This window comes from Eptatretus burgeri, chromosome 4 (assembly GCF_056783735.1).
Source record: "Eptatretus burgeri isolate ZD-2024b chromosome 4, Ebu_testis_v1, whole genome shotgun sequence".
Lineage (NCBI taxonomy): Eukaryota > Metazoa > Chordata > Myxini > Myxiniformes > Myxinidae > Eptatretus > Eptatretus burgeri.
The window spans coordinates 104,681,722-104,702,579 of NC_140964.1; the positions used below are offsets into that span (position 1 = coordinate 104,681,722).

General features: G+C 48.2%; 1 protein-coding gene across 1 annotated transcript in view; it reads left to right on the plus strand.

Moving 5' to 3' along the window:
• The first annotated feature begins 8,169 nt into the window (after nucleotides 1-8,169).
• The window catches only part of GDPD1 (glycerophosphodiester phosphodiesterase domain containing 1), a 102,316-nt gene continuing 89,627 nt past the window's right edge, over nucleotides 8,170-20,858 (plus strand). The window contains exon 1 of the mRNA XM_085879559.1: nucleotides 8,170-8,699. Coding sequence (XP_085735685.1) covers nucleotides 8,558-8,699 — 142 coding nt within the window. The 5' untranslated portion in view covers nucleotides 8,170-8,557. The remainder of the gene's footprint in view (nucleotides 8,700-20,858) is intronic.

The window sequence follows — 20,858 nt, forward strand, 5'->3', positions numbered from 1 at the left end:
GTGTGCGGAAAAATGATTGGTTAGATACCATATGAAAAAAACAGGGGGGCAATACCCAGTAGTGGCTGGATAGATAAGATGATCAGGGAGCCATTGGTAGGCATGGATGACCCACAAAATATGTAAAAGAGAAAAAAGTAAATATATACCTATGGATTTTTTTTTAAGGCCCATAACAAAGTTTGGTAAATCACAGGTCATAAAGGTCAAACTTGGAGTATACTTCCGGTTCTGGGTTTGGAGCGACAACAGGGTCTCTCAGGGCTCTCTGCTGACTTTCTCAAAGTTAAGTTTCCGGTTGTTATATGTCCCGTTTTAACTGTTTGTTTTCTCACCTACATGTTACTGTGTGTTCCCAGTTCGGTTTTGTTTCAAAAATCGAGCTATTTTGTGTGTTTTCGTCGACCTTTTCTTACCGGGTCTTTTGAGACCTACCCATCCTTCCCATATAAGTGTACAATCGTTTTTATTTGTACTAGCATAACCCGCGCTCTGCGCGACAAGTTGGGGTGGGTGTGTTTGAGAAAGGAACTGATGCAGAGTATCAGTAGTAATTTTACTTTAATGCAGTAAATGGAATACGATTTCACTGTTTCAGAACCATTTTATTTACTTTTTTTGTACCATGCACCTCATATGGTCTTTGAGATAATGTAAGCCGAATATCACGTTACTCGAGTGCAGAACAAAGTCGAAGATAGCACAACACGAAATCACAAACTCGGAAATAATATATAAGATTCTCTTCCCATTCCCTTAAATTCCTATTTTCCCCACTTTCCCAACACCCCCCATCCCTCCCAGCTAAACATTCTGTTTCTTGTCTTAAATTTAAAGGGTGAAAAAAACCACTACCTTTCTCCCTGTATATCCATGAGTCCCGATCCTTCTTCTTCCCCTCTTCCTCCTCCTCCTCCTCCTCCTCCTCCTCCTCCTCCTCCTCCCACTCAATTACCTTCACGATTTCTTCCCACAACCTTCCATCCCTGAATCTTATCTAATCCTCAAAAATCCAACAAAAATTAATAATTTTCCTTGTATCCTTTCGATCTATACACCTCCTCTAACCACGTGTCTCTCTCCACCCTCTTCCTGATATTTTTCGTCGATCCATCAGCTTCACTCTGTGTTTACCCTTCCAAATCCACCATACACCTCCACGATTTTACTTCAACTTTCCCTTTTCCGAATGTTACACAATCCTTATTTTAAATAAATAAATAACTAAATGAATTCAGCTTTGACGATACACCTCCCTGAGCCACGTGCTTCTCACGTAACCACACAATCTGTTTACACCCTCTGCGTTTAACGATCCAAATTCACCATTCACCTCACAATTTTTTCTACAACCTCCCATTACCTAATCTGATGAAAACTCTCTCAAAAAAAAATAATAATAAAAACGATCTCTTGTAATGCTTCGTCTTCCTCTTTCACACGTGTGGTTCTCATTACTGTATCATAATGCACGACTCTTCTTCGATTTCAAAAGACTGCTCTCAATTCAACCTTTCATTCATACCTTGCAGAAAAAATCCAACTGTTACAGCGTTTCTTCTCTCCATTCTCTTAATTCGCCTTTATTGCATCCATCAAGAAATGAGAAATCAGATTTCTGACCTAAAAAAAAATTAAAACCCCAGTTTGCTATGAATGTTCACTTTCCATCAACCATTCATTTTTTCCAACTTCAGTGCCAACTCATCCCTCTCACCCCTCACTCTCAAAGCAACCATCACACTCTTCTCCCTCCAAGCTTCCCTCTCACCTTTCTCAAAAACTCGCCCCCCCCCACCTTTCTTCCTCGACTCTCCACACTCACCCTTCTCCCACCATTCACCCCCTCACTAACCCTTCTCAAAGTTGCCCCCCTCACATCCACAAAACTGCCCCCTTCCCTGCCCTCTCACCTCCATCTCATCACTACACCTCCTCAAATCCTCAACTGCCTTTTGCTCCCTCTCCTTGCCCCTCTCCCCCAGCACCACAAAGGCATTTCTACTCCTCATCCGGCCCCCTCCCCGAGCTATTCTGCAATCCACCACACTCTTTCAACAACTCACCTTACCTCCCCCCCTCCTCCCTTGTCCTACCCTGCCCCTCCCCTCTCATCCCATGCACCCAAATCCTCCTCCCCTCCCTCTTCATTTACAGTGTGCACCTCACATATCCGGGACCTTCGCTCAAACCTTACAGATATTTCCGTACAGGTTGCCACTGACAAACCAGACATAATCTGCCTAACAGAAACTTTCCTCCCTCAAGACATCTCTGACTCCCAAGTATCTCTCCCTGGTTACTCACTCCTCCGGTATGACAGACCTGAGCCTCGTCCTGGTGGAGGAGTTGCTCTCTTCATCAAAGACTATTCCTCACTCTCCAAGCACTGCCCTCACTCCCAAGGAAATTTTACAAATCGCACCCTGGGAAACAAAGAGTGCCTGTGAGTGGGAGGATGTCTGGCTGGGAGGATGTAAGTAGTGGGGTACCTCAAGGATCAGTAAAAGGACCATTATTATTATTATACGATTTGGATAGTGGGATGAAGAGAAGGCTTTCCAAATTTGCAGATGACACAAAGCTTGGAGGTAAGGTGCACAGCAAAGGAGGTGGTGATCAGATTCATGAAAGTATTGATACTTGCATAGATTGGGCAAAAGATTGGCAGATGGAGTTTAACCTGAGCAAGTGTAAGGTGTTGGGGATGGGAAAGAACAATGAAAATAGAGATTACATGATGCAAGGGGTAATTTTGGATTGTGTCACACGGTAAAAGGATCTGTGAATGGTAATAGATATGGGAGGTGAGCAGGCAGCACAGTGCCAGGCAGCATTAGGTAAAGCAAATCAGGTTTTAGGTTGTATTTGCAGGGCGATCAATAATTATAAATCAAAAGAAGTGGTGTTGACATTGTACAGGAATTTAGTGAGGGCCACATCTAGAATATTGTGTGAAATTTTGATCACCACAAATTAGAAAGGACATACAGTAGCTGCCATAGAGTGCGTTCAGTGCAAGGCGACTAGATTGATTCCAGGCCGAGCTCGACTCAGCGATGAGGAGCGGATGAAGGGGACAGGGCTTTATACACTAGCAAGGGGATGGTGATGAGGGGATATGATTGAGATGTTTAAAATGATAAAGATTATCGACAAAATAAGTGCAGAAGAATTATTCAGCAGAGTAGACAGTGAAAGAACCAGGGGCCCCAGCCTGATAGTAAAGAAGGAGAGTAAAGACAGTAGTAACTAATAAGGCAGGGTCTTTCACTCAGAGAGTAGTTAATGCATGGAACGGTCTCGCTGGAAAGGTAGAAGCAGCAGAAACAGTGGATAAGTTTAAATTGGAATTAGATAGGTACCTGGAAGTCATGGAGATGGAGGGGTATTGGGATGTTGGCAGGACTTTTATGTAGTTTGTGCATTGATGGGTGATTGTGAGCAGTAGTTTGAGCAGTTTGAGCAAATGACGATTTTGCCCCTCTGGTGAGATGTATTCTGGACAAATAGTCCATGAGCCAGGTGAAAAGTGGGTATCAAGCGACTGAATAAACGCCGTTGTGATTTTTGGGTAGCTTGACATCTCAGATGTCAGAAAATGTCAAGTGGACATTTCATTTCAGGGGCTTAATACCCCTATGGCGTCCATTTTCAAAGATGGCCGCCATTCCCTCCGACGAAACTGGGAAAGAGAACTAAAATGTAATAACTCATCATTGGAATGGATTAAAACCTTTTATTTGGGATCATTTTGCTCGAAGTTACACATAAATTCCTCTCATGTGTAATAAAAGTGGTTTCTGCAAGTCGTTTTCTGTAAAAAATGACAAATATATCCGAAAAATGAGGTATTGTGGCCGAGTTTTCGTGAAACATTCTTGAAAATACTTATAACGACCCATGAATTGAAAGCTTGACCAAAAGTCTACTTTAGTGTGAAGTTAGCATCTATCTTGATTCTAGAAAGTTGCTTATAATGCTTCAGTAAGGCCTGTGGCAATAAACAGTCTTCTCAAATCACAAATCACCATCATCGTCACTGTCATCTACGTCTTGCGTGAAATCATCTTCATCCTCATCCTCTTTCCAATTTGCACACTCCTTTAACTTGCAAGCCGGTGTGCACAATAAACCATTGTCTATGCATGAACATGTGCCTTTCTTGCACGCTCGGGAGCAATCACAAGACAACAAAGACAGGACAACATCTGGTGCAGGTCGGATGGTAAGCCATTGAATTGCTACATCCCCTTCAGTGATGGTCCAACCATGTCCATCAGTTGGCTTTGGAACATCTGGCTTGTTCTCCAGACTTCTTCTCCATATGGAAGCCTGATAATTAGCCCTTCTAGTGTGCTGATACAACGCATCCCGACAAGGTGGAAATTGTCCTGTTGTCACTTCACCCCGTTTGGACCTGAACAGTTCATATCTGAGTGCATTGACTTCTTTGATCTCTGTATTCAATGAATACATTTTGCATGTGTATGCCTGAACAAGAGCAAATGTTTCATCACTGAGCTCCCAGTCTTTACCAATGTCAGAGAACACTCTCCAACAGTTTTCATCTTTCCGAATATTGTTCAACGACTTTACTTTTCCTTGTCCTGCAAATGCACTGCCTGTATCACAGCCCGTCCAGGCATGCAGTCTGATCAGAGCATTACACACATCCTTCCCAAGAATTGTTCTGAGGCGGTTGATATAAATAATGCGAATTTTGTTATTTTTTCCTCGTCTCAGCAGTACCCTTGTTCCCAATTCAAGATGAAATCCAAGAAGGAGCACGAGGACAGCAGTGTCCTCTGATATAACCATCACTTTCAAAAAAGAAGAAGCAGCATGTCTGCAGTGCAGAATCAGCCTAGTATCAGCTTCTTCCTGACCACACTCAAGTTCGGAAACCTCTTCTACCCGATCACTTTCCATCCTTACACATTTTTCGCCTGATGTGACGAAAAGTTCTGTGTCTAAGAGTTTGTTTTGGCATGATGGATCCTTCAAACTACTTCACAAGTATTCGATGAACTTATTCTTACTCTCCCCACTTGACAACAACCTTTTCCAATTTTTTTTATCCTGTGGCCCGCCCGGATCTCTTTGAAGACTATGCCTTCAGCAGAGCCTCGGTTCATCCGCTCTGCATTTTTTATCGACCTGTCCTTGTAAGTATCAAACACAACATCAATTCTGCTGCTTCTCTTCCCCTCGTTGAGTACATAGTTCAAGATCCTCTGTGACATTTCAGCAAATGTGTGATTGTCCCCATTCATTTTCTGAACTAAACCCATGCCATCAATTATCGTGGCCGTTCGATCTGATGGTGGGTCAACCTTCGCTGCCTCTTTCTCAATATGATTCCCAAGCCTAGCTTTGTTGGTCTTTTTTAATGTGCCATCCCCATTAGCCAATGGCCATGGTTTTGGTCCTTGAGGATACGAAAGAACGTCTCTCATATCCAGCTTTCTGTTTTCAGAAATAAGGATCATTTTACCAAAGAGCCGGTTGTCTGCTTTCAGGACTACCTCTTTGTCTCGTGTTTTCACAGTTGTTACTTTCTGTAGGTCAGCAAATGTTTTCAGCTTCAGTCTCTTTATAGGTTCATAGAAACCTTCTCCACTTTCCAATTTCAAAGTAAACCGCATAAACGCCTCCTCCCCCTTCTCCTGTGCGCTGAGCAAGTCCTTGCAGACATCGGGTGGAGCGATGAGCCCAGTAGAAATGCTCACCAGATCGGAATATCCCTCGTCAAATGGATTCATCCAGTTACTCTCTAGCATTTCCTGCACAGCCTTTACATCCGCTTCATCTTTACTCATGCGAGATCTCTGCAGATCCTGATGTCCTGAGGAACTTTGGATGAAAATTAGTTCCCTGAGTTGATGTAAGGCTTCTGCCCTATGCTCTGCAGTGAGGTAGTACCGAGACACGGTCCCATGCTTCGTGCTAAAGCCTCTGGTTCCACCTGAAGTTTGTGTGTCTTTATTTACAGTTTCCTCAAGGGTTTGGTCTACAGCAATTTTCCCGAATGGGTTTCCACTGCTGCGCTGAACAGAAAACCCCCCATTGAGAAAATGTTGGTGAAGATCAGGGCAAACAGAATTGAGCATCATCATCTGACCGTAGTGAACTGGAAGATAGCGCGAGTAATTGGTTTTGTCCATTGCAAAACACCATGGAATCATCTTCCGAATACATGCTCGGTGAAGATACCAATCACCTTCACGATCGGCTCTGATCATACAAAGTAATATTTCCACCAGATCAATGTATGTCATCCAGAATGTGGAAACAGGACCTCTATCATTGCGCAGAACACCCAAGTATACCTCAAAAAGATGAAGTATCCTTTGGAAAGACATGTCTTGCTCAAGTGATTCAAGTGTAACAGAGCACATAGTTTCGTGGAGATCAGCCACACATCGAAAGGTTTCATCAAGTGTATGAAGATCATCATGGTGGCTGTTGTCTAACCACTCTAAAAACCCTGACCAAACCTGTCGTATCATCCCTTCATTTTATGAAGACGCACAGCTCGGTTGTATTGCTGACCCAATAAGACTTTCTCAATTGATCCTTCTGCTATTATCCCCGATTCAACCGCTAGATCACGCAGTCCAGCAGATCGAAACAGCTTTCCAATTATGCCCAGTAAATTGCAGATGACATGAAAATGTCCCATCATCAAGACAATACGTTTGAATTTCAACTGGTGTTTCCAAGCTATCTCTGTAGCTTTGGCATACAAAGCTTGGTCCATTACCACAATATTTTGTCAAGTTCTAATGACTGGCAAATGGACACTGATTTGCACAGAATCTCTTGCACAGTCGAAAGATCTGAAGGTGGGGCATTGATTGTTGGCAGGTAACCAACGGTGTCCTTGGATACTGAAACATTGTCCCTTGTCTGGATATTGAATCCAGTCCATGATGGTATGATCTGGTTGTGAATATCATGCATCCGCACAAGAAGCCAAATGTAATTTCGCTGGTGAGCACTTGTGGATGCATCTATGAATGGCATTGACAAAGTTGGGGTGTTTAGTGGGGGTGGAACCATTCTCTGGCCTGCGACATACAATGGCAGACAGTCACCAACTGTCTCAATTGTTCTTCTTTTCTCCTGCTTAAAAACGATTGGCTCATCTTGCCTCTGCAGAGCACAGGTTAAAGACACAGGCTGCATCACAATACCGTTAATACGATGTGTTGTTCTTTCTCCGCTCAGTGTCTCTTCCCTCCTGTCAATGTTTTCGAAGGATAAAACAGTTGGGACACCAGGATGAATTCCTTTGGGAATGCCACCATCACCTCGACTAACTGATGACTACTTTTATACCTGTGGGATTATTCTTTATCAGTTCCTGACTTGGAGTACACGTGCAATTACTTATTCACAGGCTATAAAAAAATCCGTATTTGTGGGATATTTTCGGACTTAAAGGGTTAAAGCAAATTTAGAAAAATGTGCAAACCTTGTTAAAAGTGGATATTTTGAAGTAAAATACCAATCTGAGTAAACTTTTGATACATGTGGAGTGGACTTCATTATGAACTGCGACTTCCCCGACCCCAAATTCAGTCAATACACGGAAATGAATTTACAAAATATATCCATCTTCCATGCTGATCAAGTTGATGCCAAAGTTTCTTCTCCATCTTGAAAGGAACGAATCTGTGGTCATTTTATCTCGATTTGGTGAATACAGTAATTTTTGGCAGTTGCCAAGGAAACCATCCTGACAAACATAGCTGCCACCAATTCCAGCAACGACACAACCATCATTTTTTGGTCATCCCACATAATAACCTTTGAAAAAACCTTTTGGAGTGCTTTGCTCCAGCAAGGGGTGGTGAGTGTGTCCCTCTCTTAATATTGCTCATGTGATCTCATATTCACCACACCACGAATGGTTTTTAGACCGACAATGGTTTTCAAAGGGCACATGACCTTTGACCTGATGGACCCAAAATCTAATCAGTTCATCTTTGTATTAGACTGCACAATTGTGCCACGTTTACTTGAAATCCTTTCAGCGGTTCACAACTTATCATGGGAACAAAACACCGATAACACGCGGACGAATGGACGGACAAGCCGAAAACGTAATGCCTCGGGTCTTCAGTTGAGAGATATAAAAATGCGTCCGAGTGGGGTCCGCCTTCCACCACATTTACCTTCAACCACATAGGGACACCACAATGATCGATTCTGAGGCAGATGTGGTGTCCCTGTGCATTTCCACAACTGTTCTCCTCTCGCCCACCGAAAATAAATCCGAGCACTGACATGATGGGTCAAATGGCGTGCGTCAAGACTCGTTGTAGGTTGCAGTAAAACTCGTTGTGGGTTGCAGCAAAACTCGATTAACTTGCTTGTGCAACGACGTGTCTTCACAAGTAAAGTCGATCAGAATCTCTTCACGCTCTCCATCTCTTCCTCTCCTGCCATTGGAGTGAGTGGGTTCTACCTCCTCAATGATCTTCCCCCTTGTCCAGCCCCCCAGCATCATTTACAAGCACGTTCACCTCGAGTGAACACCTGCGAGATCATGTCGACCTTCTGGCTAACCTTAGCGGCCGTCTGTCTGATTCTATACGTCGCTCTCTCGCTGACATTCCTGTTCTATCCAAACCTCATCCACAAACCGAAGAGGATTCCGCGTTCTCAACAAGTGATCGCACATCGAGGAGGTAAGGGTGTCTGCTTTGCTCGTGGCCGCGTTGTATGGATTGTGTGTGTGCAGGTGCATCGATCCGCCTCAACACACACCTGTCTTGTTGTCACACTCCATCACCCAAAAGCCTTGTCAAGGTAAAACTATTTCCCGTGCACACCTGGTGCAATCATTGAATGAAATGATGTCCACATCATCTTGTGAATTCCGTTTGACGGAACAATTTTTTCATTCGACATCATGAACTGTGTATAGTTAAAACACGACATTATTGTTCACATGATATTGTACACTGCGGGATGTGTTATCCCGATTATTTATAAAACTACATGGTATTCATGGAATACTTTATCCACACAGTGTTGAGAAGGACTTGTCTGAGGCGGCAAATTTGTAATTGCATCTATCTCCACTTCTGAGGTAAATGTGAACAAATTGTATTTTGAAAAGTCTGCTGTGGAGAACATTTATGACCCTTTACAAAGAAGCTTTTATTCTCGTTCTCGAGTGTTTTCATGATTACCAAGACTGACAACGACGCCACAATAGATCGATAAAGTGTCAATCGGGAAATCGTTGAAACGCCAAAATGCCCGTCTTCTTCTTCTTCTTCTTCGCTTTTGTCGCCAGCCGATCACAATCAAGGCTGAAGTGATTACAATGATAGGAGTTTCGAATGTGATGAAGTGACATTGTCTCTGGGCATTAGGCTTTGTTTAATTCACCATGTACCTTCTGAGGGGGTAGGAGTCATTAAAGTAATATTGTTGTGGGCCGGGGTTCGGTGGCGATAAACGACCACGAGGTGGAGCAGTGGAGTCGTCTCCCACTAAACACACTGAATTTATGTCGTGACTCTCGGACAACTCCGAAAGGTCACGGGTCCCTTAGCGGACAGTGGTCGCCAATATTTTGACGGCATGGGGTAGGCTTAATTGCCAAATTTCAATATACCTAAGTACCCATGTCGTCCAACTACAGGGGAAAACCACACCCTCGACGGGCTCTGTCGAACCGGGTCGCTCTTGAGACCTCGGTCCAGTATAACCGAGCGGAATTACCAAAGTCCGTCGGACCCAAATGAACAATTACCGGCCCAAACGGCCTTACTACTTCTCAATACGCACCATGCTTGGCCAATGAAAGAAAGCACAGAAAATGAGCTGGTACATTTAACAGAGGGTTATTTATAAGGGAGGGGGAAACAGAGAGCAGAGTTAAACCGACAAAAAACAGTGCAGGTATGTACAAGGAATTTAAACAATTCCACTTAACAGACTGGCTCTGCACGAACGCACGCACACACACACACGAGAACTGGGCCGGCCAGCCTTTATTGAGGCCTCCAGCTCGGAAGGAAAGGCGAGCCGAAGGCCAGGTCTGGCCTGCACCTGTTCATCTCGTGCCGTGTGCGACGATCTGGTCGCGTGGCAGGACTCGAACCCACAGTTTTCACGCAGCGCCAAGCACCAGGGATCGCGCTCGCCAACCAGCCACGCACCAATCAACCAAGACCAAGGAGAAGATCAGAGACGATAATGACCCAGGACCAGACGAACCAGCCAGCATCAAGACCCGCGACCCCCAAGACGACCAACTTCCCCAGCCTGGCGTTCCTTTATATCTTTCTTGTCCGAGGCGAGAAGATCGCCATCTGAGGCGGTCTCCACCCTCATTGGCCGGGGTGTCATGGGAAAATCGCCCTTTGTGGCCATCTCAACCCTCATTGGTCGGGGTGTTGTGGGAAAGTCGCCCTCTGTGCGTGATTGGACAAGAGGTGGAGTCGGAGCTGAGGCGATGAAAATCTCCGCCCACGTACGTGGTCGAATGCACATGTGCAATGGCATTGTTTGCGAAGTGAAGTGAAGGAAATTTGTTGTAGAAAACGAACTATAAAGAAACTTCGCAGCACACATGTAATTCCCTTGAGACACAGGTAGGGGACCCTAACTATAAACACATACTTATCGAGATAACTTAACTTGGGCACTGCTGTCTGTCTGTGTGCACAAGGCTTCCAAATTCATCACAATATGTGCTGTATCACATGGTCATGTAACATGTGGTAAAGTTTCAATTGCCTTTGTTGAACGGTTTCCAATATACGTTACAAACAAAATGCATACACAAACGTACGTACGTGCGCGACCGATGGCTAAACTTCGCATGTTGTTTTGCCCGCACGTGGTAACTCGGCAAACACGAAAATAATTCCATGTATCGCTATATTTGTGATGAATCAATCGAAAGGACATCCTCACAGGCAAAGCAGTGATTTTAATTTGTAACAAAAACAAAGATGTGTGTGTGAGGGGTGTGTGTGTGTGTGTGAATGATGGGTGTGTGTGTGTGTGATGGGTGTGTGTGTTTGTGTGTGTGTGATGGGTGTGTGTGTTTGTGTGATGGGTGTGTGTATGTGTGTGTGTTTGTGTGTGTGTGTGATGAGTGTGTGTGATGAGTGTGTGATGAGTGTGTGTGTGTGATGAGTGTGTGTGTGATGAGTGTGTGAGTGTGTGTGAATGGGTGTGTGTATGTGTTTGTGTGTGTGTGTGTGTGTGTATGTGTTTGTGCATGTGTGTGTGTTTGTGTGTGATGGGTGTGTGTGTTTGTGTGTGTGATGGGTGTGTGTTTGTGTGTGATGGGTGTGTGTGAATGGGTGTGTGTGTGATGCGTGTGTGTGTGTGTGTGATGGGTGTGTATGTGTTTGTGTGTGTGATGGGTGTGTGTGCGTGTGGTGGGTGTGTGTGTGTGATGGTGCTGTGTGTGTGTGTGATGGGTGTGTATGTGTTTGTGTGTGATGAGTATGTGTTTGTGTGTGATGAGTATGTGTTTGAATGAGGTGTGTGTGTGTGTGATGGTTGTGTGTATGTTTGTGTGTATATGTTTGTGTGTGTCATGGATGTGTGTATGTTTGAGTGCGTGTGTGTGTGTGTGTTTTATTTAATTGCTCTATTGTTCCTCAACCGTCGTAGCGAAGTGAAAGGTAATATAACATGATCCCCGACCCCATTCCTACGTGGGTGTAGGGAGGTGTTTTCGGCCCCCACAAAATGTAGAAAAAGAGCAAAATTTTACTTCTTCAAAATTTATGTCAACAGGATGAGACCAGCAACAGGCAATGCCAGGTACCCCTGCTCGTGTACAGGTGTTGTATAATAAAAATAGGATCGTGCGTTCTGAAGGTCACTTTGATCAGGCGCAAGTCAGTCAACCCCCAGCACTCCCCGCTGCACCCCCCCACCCACTTACCCCTCAGAGCCAGGAGACCATGATTTTTTTGATTTCCATGAACAAAGTTTAGTATATCATGGGTGATGAAGGTTGTGGTCAAGTTTCATTGAAATTGTGTGTGCAGTTTCAGAGAAGAGAGAAAATACTTGTTTTTGGGTCAAGCCTCCCCCCACCACCCCCCGTGGAATTCCGAAATGAGTGCAGATTTTGATGCGGTCAATAAATCTTTGTTTGGCATGAAATATGAAGCCTGTGGCCAAGTTTCATCAAAATTGTGCGTTTGGTTCAAGCGGTAATGACTGAAGTCTTTACGGACTGACTGACTCACTCACTCACTCACTCACCTATGGACACTGCTCGATCACATATGCTCACCGGACTAAAGTCCAGGTGAGCTAAAAACGAGTGTGCTGTCAAATGAGCTGCGCAACAACTGAGGCAATTGCAAAGAATCGTTGCATCCCTTGACACTGCTCCATGCATTCACACTCACATGCTTAAATGGAGCACAGAGGCAGGTAATCATCCTGGACGTAATTTACCTGCTTTTCCTGGTCGATGGGAAAACGCCCACCTTTTTCCACAAAAGCCGATTGAATAGGTGTGTCAACCCAGGTCGCGGACCTGAAGCCAAAGCGCATTTTTTTGCAGCAAAACTTCCCTCAAATTTGTTCGTTCCATTTCCAGTGGAACTCCTGTAAATATTTGTGATATAATAATTGATTACTGCACAGTATTCAAACTCGTGAGATCTCACTCTTGTTGACTGCTTATTGCACACTTGGTACATGATTTCACATTGTATTTATGCATTTTTATACAAGGGTCTCGGCTCAGGAAGGGGCAGAATGACAAAAAGCAGCAAGTTCAAAAACTACCGAAGGGTATGGGAGTAAGGGGGAGGGGTGGGAGGGTTGGACATGCACAAAAATGAAATGAGCACGAGCACATTATATCCGTGGGGTGATTGCATCACCTCTCCCTGCAGTGGCGGAGTCTTTAATAATAAAAAAACGCACACATTCTCACATGGCCAATTACACTTTTCCTGTGAGTAAACTTGCACATGCAATTCTAACAACACCTAAACTCCCCCCCCCATCTGAAGTTGCCACCTCAAACCTGAACATTCCATTCCCAACTCTTTCCAATGTTTGCTCCACCCTCCCCACTACAACAAATGCTCACCCTTCCAACCACAAGGCATCAATCCCCCTCCCATTTTAAGCCTTCAAACCCCTCCCAACAACCTACCTCCACCACAACTCCTCAAACCCCCCCCCCTCCAAAGCCTCAACTTCCTCTTTCTGATCTGTCCCGTCTTCGCTCTCCCCTCACCCTCCTCTTTCAAAAGATATTTAAAGCTTTCTGCAACCCTATCATGTGATCACTGACTTTAAAGAAACTCATCACGGTCACCTGTCCAACTCACAATTTTATGAGAAAATGTAAATAATAGCACGTACATGTCGAGCTTAAGTCGTTCCAAGATTATTTTTTCATTACTTTATTTTTTCATTGTGAGAAATGAAATAATTACCTCTGCCACCAAAGGTGTAGGAGGATATATTGTTGCGGGGCCGGGCGTCGGTTGCGAGCACGACCGCAAGGTGGAGCAGGAGGGTCGAATCTACCGAACACCCGGAATCTATATCGTACCTTTCGGAAAACTCCGAAAGGTATGGGTCCCTTACAGGACCGTGAATCGTCAATAAATCAACCACGTGGGACAGGGTTATTTGCCAAACTTCATAATACCTAGAGGCCCACGTGGCGAACGACCGAGTATTCAAACCATCGACGGAGCTCGAACGGGACAAGTCGTTTCCGTGCTCAACCCATGCGTAACCCGAGCGGATGGTTACCGAGGTTCCGTCAGACAAATGCACACAACTACGGCAACAACAGCCTTTTTTAATTCCCCAACACGAACCGTGTGAAACCAATGAAGAAAACACAGAAACGAGCTGATACATTCAACAAATGGATATTTATTTACAATAGGTGGGGAAGGGTGGGGAACACATAAGAGCAGAGTTAAACCGACCATAAGAAATGAAATGCAATGCCCATATAAGCACTTAACAGTTCCTACTTAAACACGGGCCCACAGACAGACGCACACCCAAAATAAACGAAAGGGATCTTCCCGCCTCATGCGGTCTTCGACGAGACGAGCGAACCAGGACGAGACAAGCCACGTCGAGATGCGACCAGACCAGCGCAGCGTCGGCGACGAGACGAGAGCAGAGCAGAAGCGCCAGCGAGATGCGTTCAGCACAGCGCCGAGAGATGCGCTCTGCCCAGCGCCAGCGACAACACGAGACCAGACGCGTCGAGCAGACCAGACCAGCGCCAGCGACGGCACGAGACCAGAAACGTCGAGCAGACCCGACCAGCGCCAGCGACGACACGAGATCCAACTGCAACGACGATAATTTTTTAATTGATTCTTCGCCGTTGAGAGATCGGGCTCAAAATTATATATAGCACGATATCTCAAAAGTTGTGAACGGATTCAGACAAAACTTGGTGGACACGTTGGGCGTGTCGCAAGGACAAAAAGATTCGATTTTGGTGAAGATCCTAATCAGGATCTGGTTACCAGAATTATTTAAGTTATAAAAGTGATTCTTCACCATTGAGAGATATAGCCAAAAAGGAAAAAGTACTGCATGGCATGATATTTCAAAAATGTATTGGGCCCGATATGTTCTCGTGGATCAGGCATTACAGGGTGGAGGTATGTGCTGCACCGAGTGCCCTTCTAGTTATGTATTGTTGTGGTTGAGGAAATTCGCAAACCACCATTCAGGTCCCAAAGGTGAGATATCTCTGTAAGTATATGTGTAGTTAGCCCCAAACCCGTTGTTTAGAGGGAATAAATGTCATTCATTCGGGCTGCGACCCTTTAAGATAGCCGTTTTTCTGTTCTATCTTTATTTTGAGCCAACCACGTCTCAACCGCCATCACACAACAACCACCAACCGCAACGCCGCTTCACAACAACAACAACAACGCCAACAGCCACGACCTTTACCGTCACATCTCGCTCTCGCAACCATCGCATCACCGCCATTCCCGCGCCGCTTGTGGGCACCGATCCTGGACTCGTACAGGGCGCGCACCGAGCAGCGGGTGCAAAAAGCGTCCTTTCCGAGAAATCGGATCAAGAATGATTCACGCCCACTTCTGTTCCGTCCTATCAGCGAGCGTGGGGCGATTTGGCCCCGCCTCCAGGCGCGTCGGAGTATAATCAATATATGCAGATTCGAGGATCAGGAATGATTCACGCCCACTTTTCCTCTGTCGAATGGGCGAGCGTGGCTCCGCCCCCGAGCCGATCCTGATCCAAAAATCTGCATATGGTTTCTCCTGTCGCACTATAAAGCGCCGAGCGCGGGGCGAATCGAAAAGAGAGTTGGAGAGTTGTGGCGGCGGCGAATTCAGTGGAGAGTTTCCGTTTCGGAGAGTGGGAGAGTTGTGGCAGCGGCGAAATCAGTCGAGAGAGTGTCTGTCGGGGTCCGGAGAGTCTGGAGAAGCCAAGGAGCTTTGTGGAGGTCTGCGCTCGTGTCAGAGTCGGGGAGCTGCGGAGAGGGGAGGCCGGGAATGCGGTCGAGGTCGCAGTGGCGTCACTCGTCGCAGGACCCGAGCCAGCCAGATATCCTTTTTCCCCAGAGCATCAACAACCCCCCCCTGTTTCCCCCCGCGCTGAGATAGTGTGAGAAGGGGGCCCCGTTCCCACCCCATTCCAGGCAGTGCCAGCGAGGCCCGCGGAGTCGGGGCGCCGCCGCCATTTTGCGGCTCATCACCAGACGGGTAGGCTCGACGCGGTCTCGGCCCCAGGCCTGTCTGCCCCCTTGTAGTTGAGGGTGGCCCCTTTTTCTTTTGCTTTGGAGTATATGTGTTGTCGGCGCCGTCTGTGAAGGAAAACTGTGTAAGTGTTTCCGTGTGCTCGCGTAGTCGGTAGTAGATATGCATTGTGTCTCTTTTGTTGCATTTGCTTTTTGTGCAGAATTGTCGTGTTACTTTTACACTTGCTTTTGGTGCATAATTGTATATGTGTGCTTTCCGTTTGCCGCGGAATAAATGTGCTTTATGTTGAACTGTTTTTCCCGTTTCGCTTCGTCTTTTCTCGAATTGAATCTCCATCTTACTTCACGTAAAGGGTTGGTCGTGGGCTAAATATGCCCAATAATTAATCGGAACCGTCGAGGTTGACGATAACACCGCTCGGTTATCCCGATAGTACGGAACGGGTCGCTTAAAGTGGCCCGTGTCCGAAGTCGACCTGCGGCGAGGTGCGATCGCCCGGTCTACCCTCCGTGTGGGTACTTAGGTAGGTCGAATTTGGCGAACAACCCTATCCCACGCGGGGGCCGATTGGCACGATCGTGGTGAGGCCGAAAGACCCACCCGTGACTAGTTCCCGGCGTTAGTCCGAGAGGGTCACGACGGGATTGTCTGTCCGGTGGGCGACGTGCCGCGATTCGAGTTACGTGGCCGCTCGCACGCGGCGGGCGCAAATCCGCAACACTGATGTCAGGATTGGGATACAAACTCACCCCCTCCTCGCGGCACTGGTATCGGAGAACGGGAAAACGGGCTCTCCTATCTCCACTAAATTCACGGGAATCGGTCCACGGGTGAGAGGAACGACCCCCGATTCCCTCCAAATTACGAGGGATTCAAATTAACCCTTTACGAGAAATAAGATGGCGTCTCAAGGCAAGCGGGAGCCGGGGGTATTAGAAATGGATTTAGAATGTGTAGAATCCATGGTCCAGGATGGAATCCCCGTGCAGGAAATGTTGGTTGTGCAGGAACATGAACTCCTCCAACTGAACCCAGAGCCCGAAATAGGTGCGGCGGCGGCCGTGGGGTATGACACCTCCCCTCCCCCTCTCCACCAAAACCCTTCGCCGATCCCTGCCGAAACGGCTCACCCAAACGCACCCGACATGACCCAGCTATTCACCATGCTGGCAAAGATGAATGCGAACATGAACAAGCAAATGCACGAAATGAAAACGAAAATGGATACAAACACAAACGAAGTGAAGGTGAATATGGAAACAAACGCACTCAAAATGAAGGAAGAAATGAAAGAGCTGCGGGGTGAGACGCAGAACATTGGCCGAAGCCTGCAGGCGGGCATGAAGGCCGTTACCAGGGAGTTTAAAATGGCGACTCCACGTGTAGGAGCGAACGAGCTGGGAGGGAGTGCAACGGCTGTCGGGCCCGCGGTGGAGGCGGGTGACAAAGTAATTCGGGAGACGTGTTCGGCGAGGGTCGTGACGGAAAAAGTGACGGTGACCGAGAGGGAAAAACTAATTGGGGTGACGGAGACGTGCACGAGGGAGATAACAAGGGAAGAGACAGAAATAAGAGTTGAGACAAGGGAGGTAAAGGGTGAAGAGGTGACTGAGTTGGCAGAGACACGGGAGATGGGAACGATAGAGGGAAGACTACACGATGAAGACGGGGATAGAGATGCACACACACACACGGAGGTAGTGGAGGACAATGGGGGTGAGCTGGTGGACTGGGTGGAGACCCAGTGCGAGCAGCGGGATGGCCTCCTCCAGGAACGAGGGGAGGGAGTATGCCCCCTTGAGGCGAGTCACGACCAGGTGGGTTCGGTCGTGTCGAGCGAGTTCGGGGGGAGGAGTGCTGCGAACGGGTGCACGGAGAGCTTGGCGGGTATAGAGGCCCCGGAGACCCTTGTGGGGACACGAATCCCCAGTGTGGTTGGTGTCGAGGTGTGTGTTCACGAGTGTGGCGAAATGCGTGCTGCAACGCACGCATAGCGCGGGTGCAAGGGCATGTGTGAGAGCGACCGGGTGGGTGACAAAGACCCCGTGTGCGGAAGCGACCCCGTGTGCGAGTGGTGTGGTGGTAAGTGTGCAGAAGATCGTGCTTCCCAGCACGCCGTGTGTGGATGAGGCACCGCGAGCGAGTGCCCCCGCGTGTGTGAGTAATATGGTTTGTGTGAGGGAAATGGCACGATTGAGTGAAAGGCCGCGAGAGAGTGGAGCCACGTGTGCAAGGGTAATGGCATGCGTGAGTGAGCGGCCGAGTGTGAGAGAGACAGCGTGTGCAAGGTCGCTGTGTGTGAGGGAGATGTCGGTGGGCATGTGTGAACATGCAGCCGCGTCTCCCGGGGTGAATGTAATGGAATGGTGTATGAGCGTCGTAACACGCAGGTGTGCGTGGGTTGAATGGCGACGACGACGGCGACAGAGGGACAAAAGCCGAGTAGCGGCTGCAGCTGTTTCGGGGACCGTGCCGGGTTCACCCAGCAGCGAGCGCGAGGTCCGTGCTGTGCAACGCACGAGGCCCCCACGTGCTCGCTTACGAGAGTGAAGTCCCGGTCCGGAAACGAGCGCGGTGAATGTTGGCGATCCCGCGACGGACAAAGTTTAGGCAGGATTTCGGATTTGGACCGGACGGGTTCTCCACGCGGGCGTGTGTGTTGCGCTCCAACGGGCAGAGCACATGTGTTCGCGTGGGGAACCCCTCGAGACGTGGGGCTTGTGTTTTTTTTATGCGCACGGTGACGTCATGGCTGCACGTGGGGTTGGAATCCGGCAGGAGGGGTATCCCTGCCGGATGGTACCGTTCAAGGAGGGACGAGGTACACGTGCAGCTGCATGACGTCACGGGCAGGTGCAAAATGCGCGAGCTGTGAGTTACCGCGCTGGTGCTGCGCAATTAGAAAAAACAAACAAAAAAAAAAACAGCAAGCCTCGCTTTCGGGTGAACAGGATTCCCGGGCAAGGGGTGGAAGACCCCCTTATCTGGGCACATGATGGAAACTAGTTAGGGGGAAGGGTTAGCATAGCTAGACCAGCTCCATGGGGCAGGGGTAAGTCCTCATGGGGCCCGTGGAATGGATGAGTTAGAGGGATTTAGATGAGCTTTAGGTGGGGAAATGAAAGTTATTTTAGAGATTTGGAGACAGTGACAGCCTTTGGATGTGTAGAGTTGACGTAGTTTATCTACGTAGTGTTAAAAGGAACGTGCTACTAGTTTAAGGGACGACGTGGGAGCACGAGTTAGTTAGGGGAGGTAGTAAGAAGGATGGCAGAGTTCAGCGGTGAGTGTGTTGAAGAGTTGGTGAGTGAAGTGGAAGCATGTGCTTGGTGAGTGAGTGAGGCCAGCGGGTCTGTGTGAATGGAGCGAATGGGGAATGCATGGTGCGATGAGTGATTGGGGGGAGGAGTGACTCCCGCCCAAGGGACCCCGGGGTCAGTATAGAGTGAGTTAGGGGGTTAGTTAAATTGAAAAATGGAGGTCGTTTTGTTGTTGGTGTGAATGTAGGCTCGAAACCCATTTGGAGGGGTGCAGGAGCCCTGTTGACAGGCTGGGAGCGTGGCTGCGAAAGGTGAGTATCGCTGAGTGGGTACCCCGGGCACCAGGCTAGTCGGCCGTAGTAGGCCAAGGGCCCATGGGGGGCCGGGATAGCATAGTGGGCACGGGTGCGTCTGCTTGGTGCGGGGGCCCGGGGCGCCATTAGCCGCGTGGGCAGTGTTGTGGGCACGGGTGACCCTCGGAAAGGGGCCTGGGAAGCCAGCCTGCCACGTGTGCGTTACAGGGGAGGTGCCATGGGGGGCACTCCCCGGTGTTTAGGGAGCTGGTAGGCTCGGAGGCAGTGTAGTGCCCGGGGTGCCATGCTGGAGATTCGGCAGAGGGTCGTGCCTGCCAAAGGGAGCCACGCGTCCCAGCCATGAGACCGTGTGAGGGCACGGGAAGAAAATTGGGGGGCGAGGCCCGAAATTGTGAGGACACCAACACAGGCGACGGGAATCTGGGTTGTTCGAACCAATAGTTTAAGCGAGAGGTGCTTGTTGGAAGCCTCGGGGTAGGTTAACAGGTTAATGGTTAGGGTAGATTAGGAAGTGTACCCCTCCGCACCATCCATCCCCTCGCTCTCATTGTGGGCCGCTGGACCCACTTTGGGTTAGATCGCTGAAGTCTGGGGAGGCCATTCTGAGGCTTCGTTGGGCCTCGACACAGGACGCTAGCTCTCCCTTGTTCCCCTCTGGGAAGGGAACGTAGGGGTTGGGAGTAGGCTAGGTGACAGGATAGGTGAGCCGAACAAGGACAGTACAGGGGGTTAGGGGACGATTTATAGTGGGGAAGTAAAAATAAAAAAAATAAGTTGGGGCTAAATTGGGGTTTGACAAATTAAGGGAGTGGGTATAGACAGTGACAGGCAAAGGTGATAGGTTGGGAGGGAGACCATAGAGTAGGTCCGAGCCCGCCTTCCGAGTGGCCAGCACCACCGCACTCCCTCCACCAACCTCCACTGTACGGCGAAAGCTGGCCAGCTTCATCGGCAGCTGTTGTTTTGCTGCAAGGCCTGTGCCGGCTGGATAGTCTGCAGCTGCTGTGCTGTAAGGCCTGTACCGGCCGGATCGTCTGCAGCTGTTTTCTGCAAGGCCTGTGACGGCCAGTTCATCGGCCGGCTGTGTTTGCCTGCAGCGGCCTTGTTCTGCAGGCTGTGTTTGCCTGATCACCTTTGCCATGCCATGCCCACTGCCCCTGTTCACCAGCCCCGTTCAATTTTTGCTTTGCCCCCCCCCCCTGTTCATTGCCATGTGCGCCAGGATCAGAAAGCAACAGTTTGCAAGCTGCGAGAACTGCCCTGTTGGCAGCTACAACACGGGCCTGCAGTGGCGGCCCGTGCACCGTGTTTGCGTCCATCCATTCATCCATCCATTCGTTGTGTTCATTGCGTGTGCAACTTGAGCTGGCACGGAGACTGCGTTTGTGCAGCCCATGCACCGTTGTGGTTCACTGCGTTCAGTTCATAAGGGAAGGCCTTGGACTGCGTGTGAGCAGCCGGCCACGTTCCCTGTCACCTGCATTGTTTGAGTCAGAGACTGCATGCGAGCAGCCTGGCTCCCTGCTAACTGCTTTCTTTTTGCAGAGTCCATT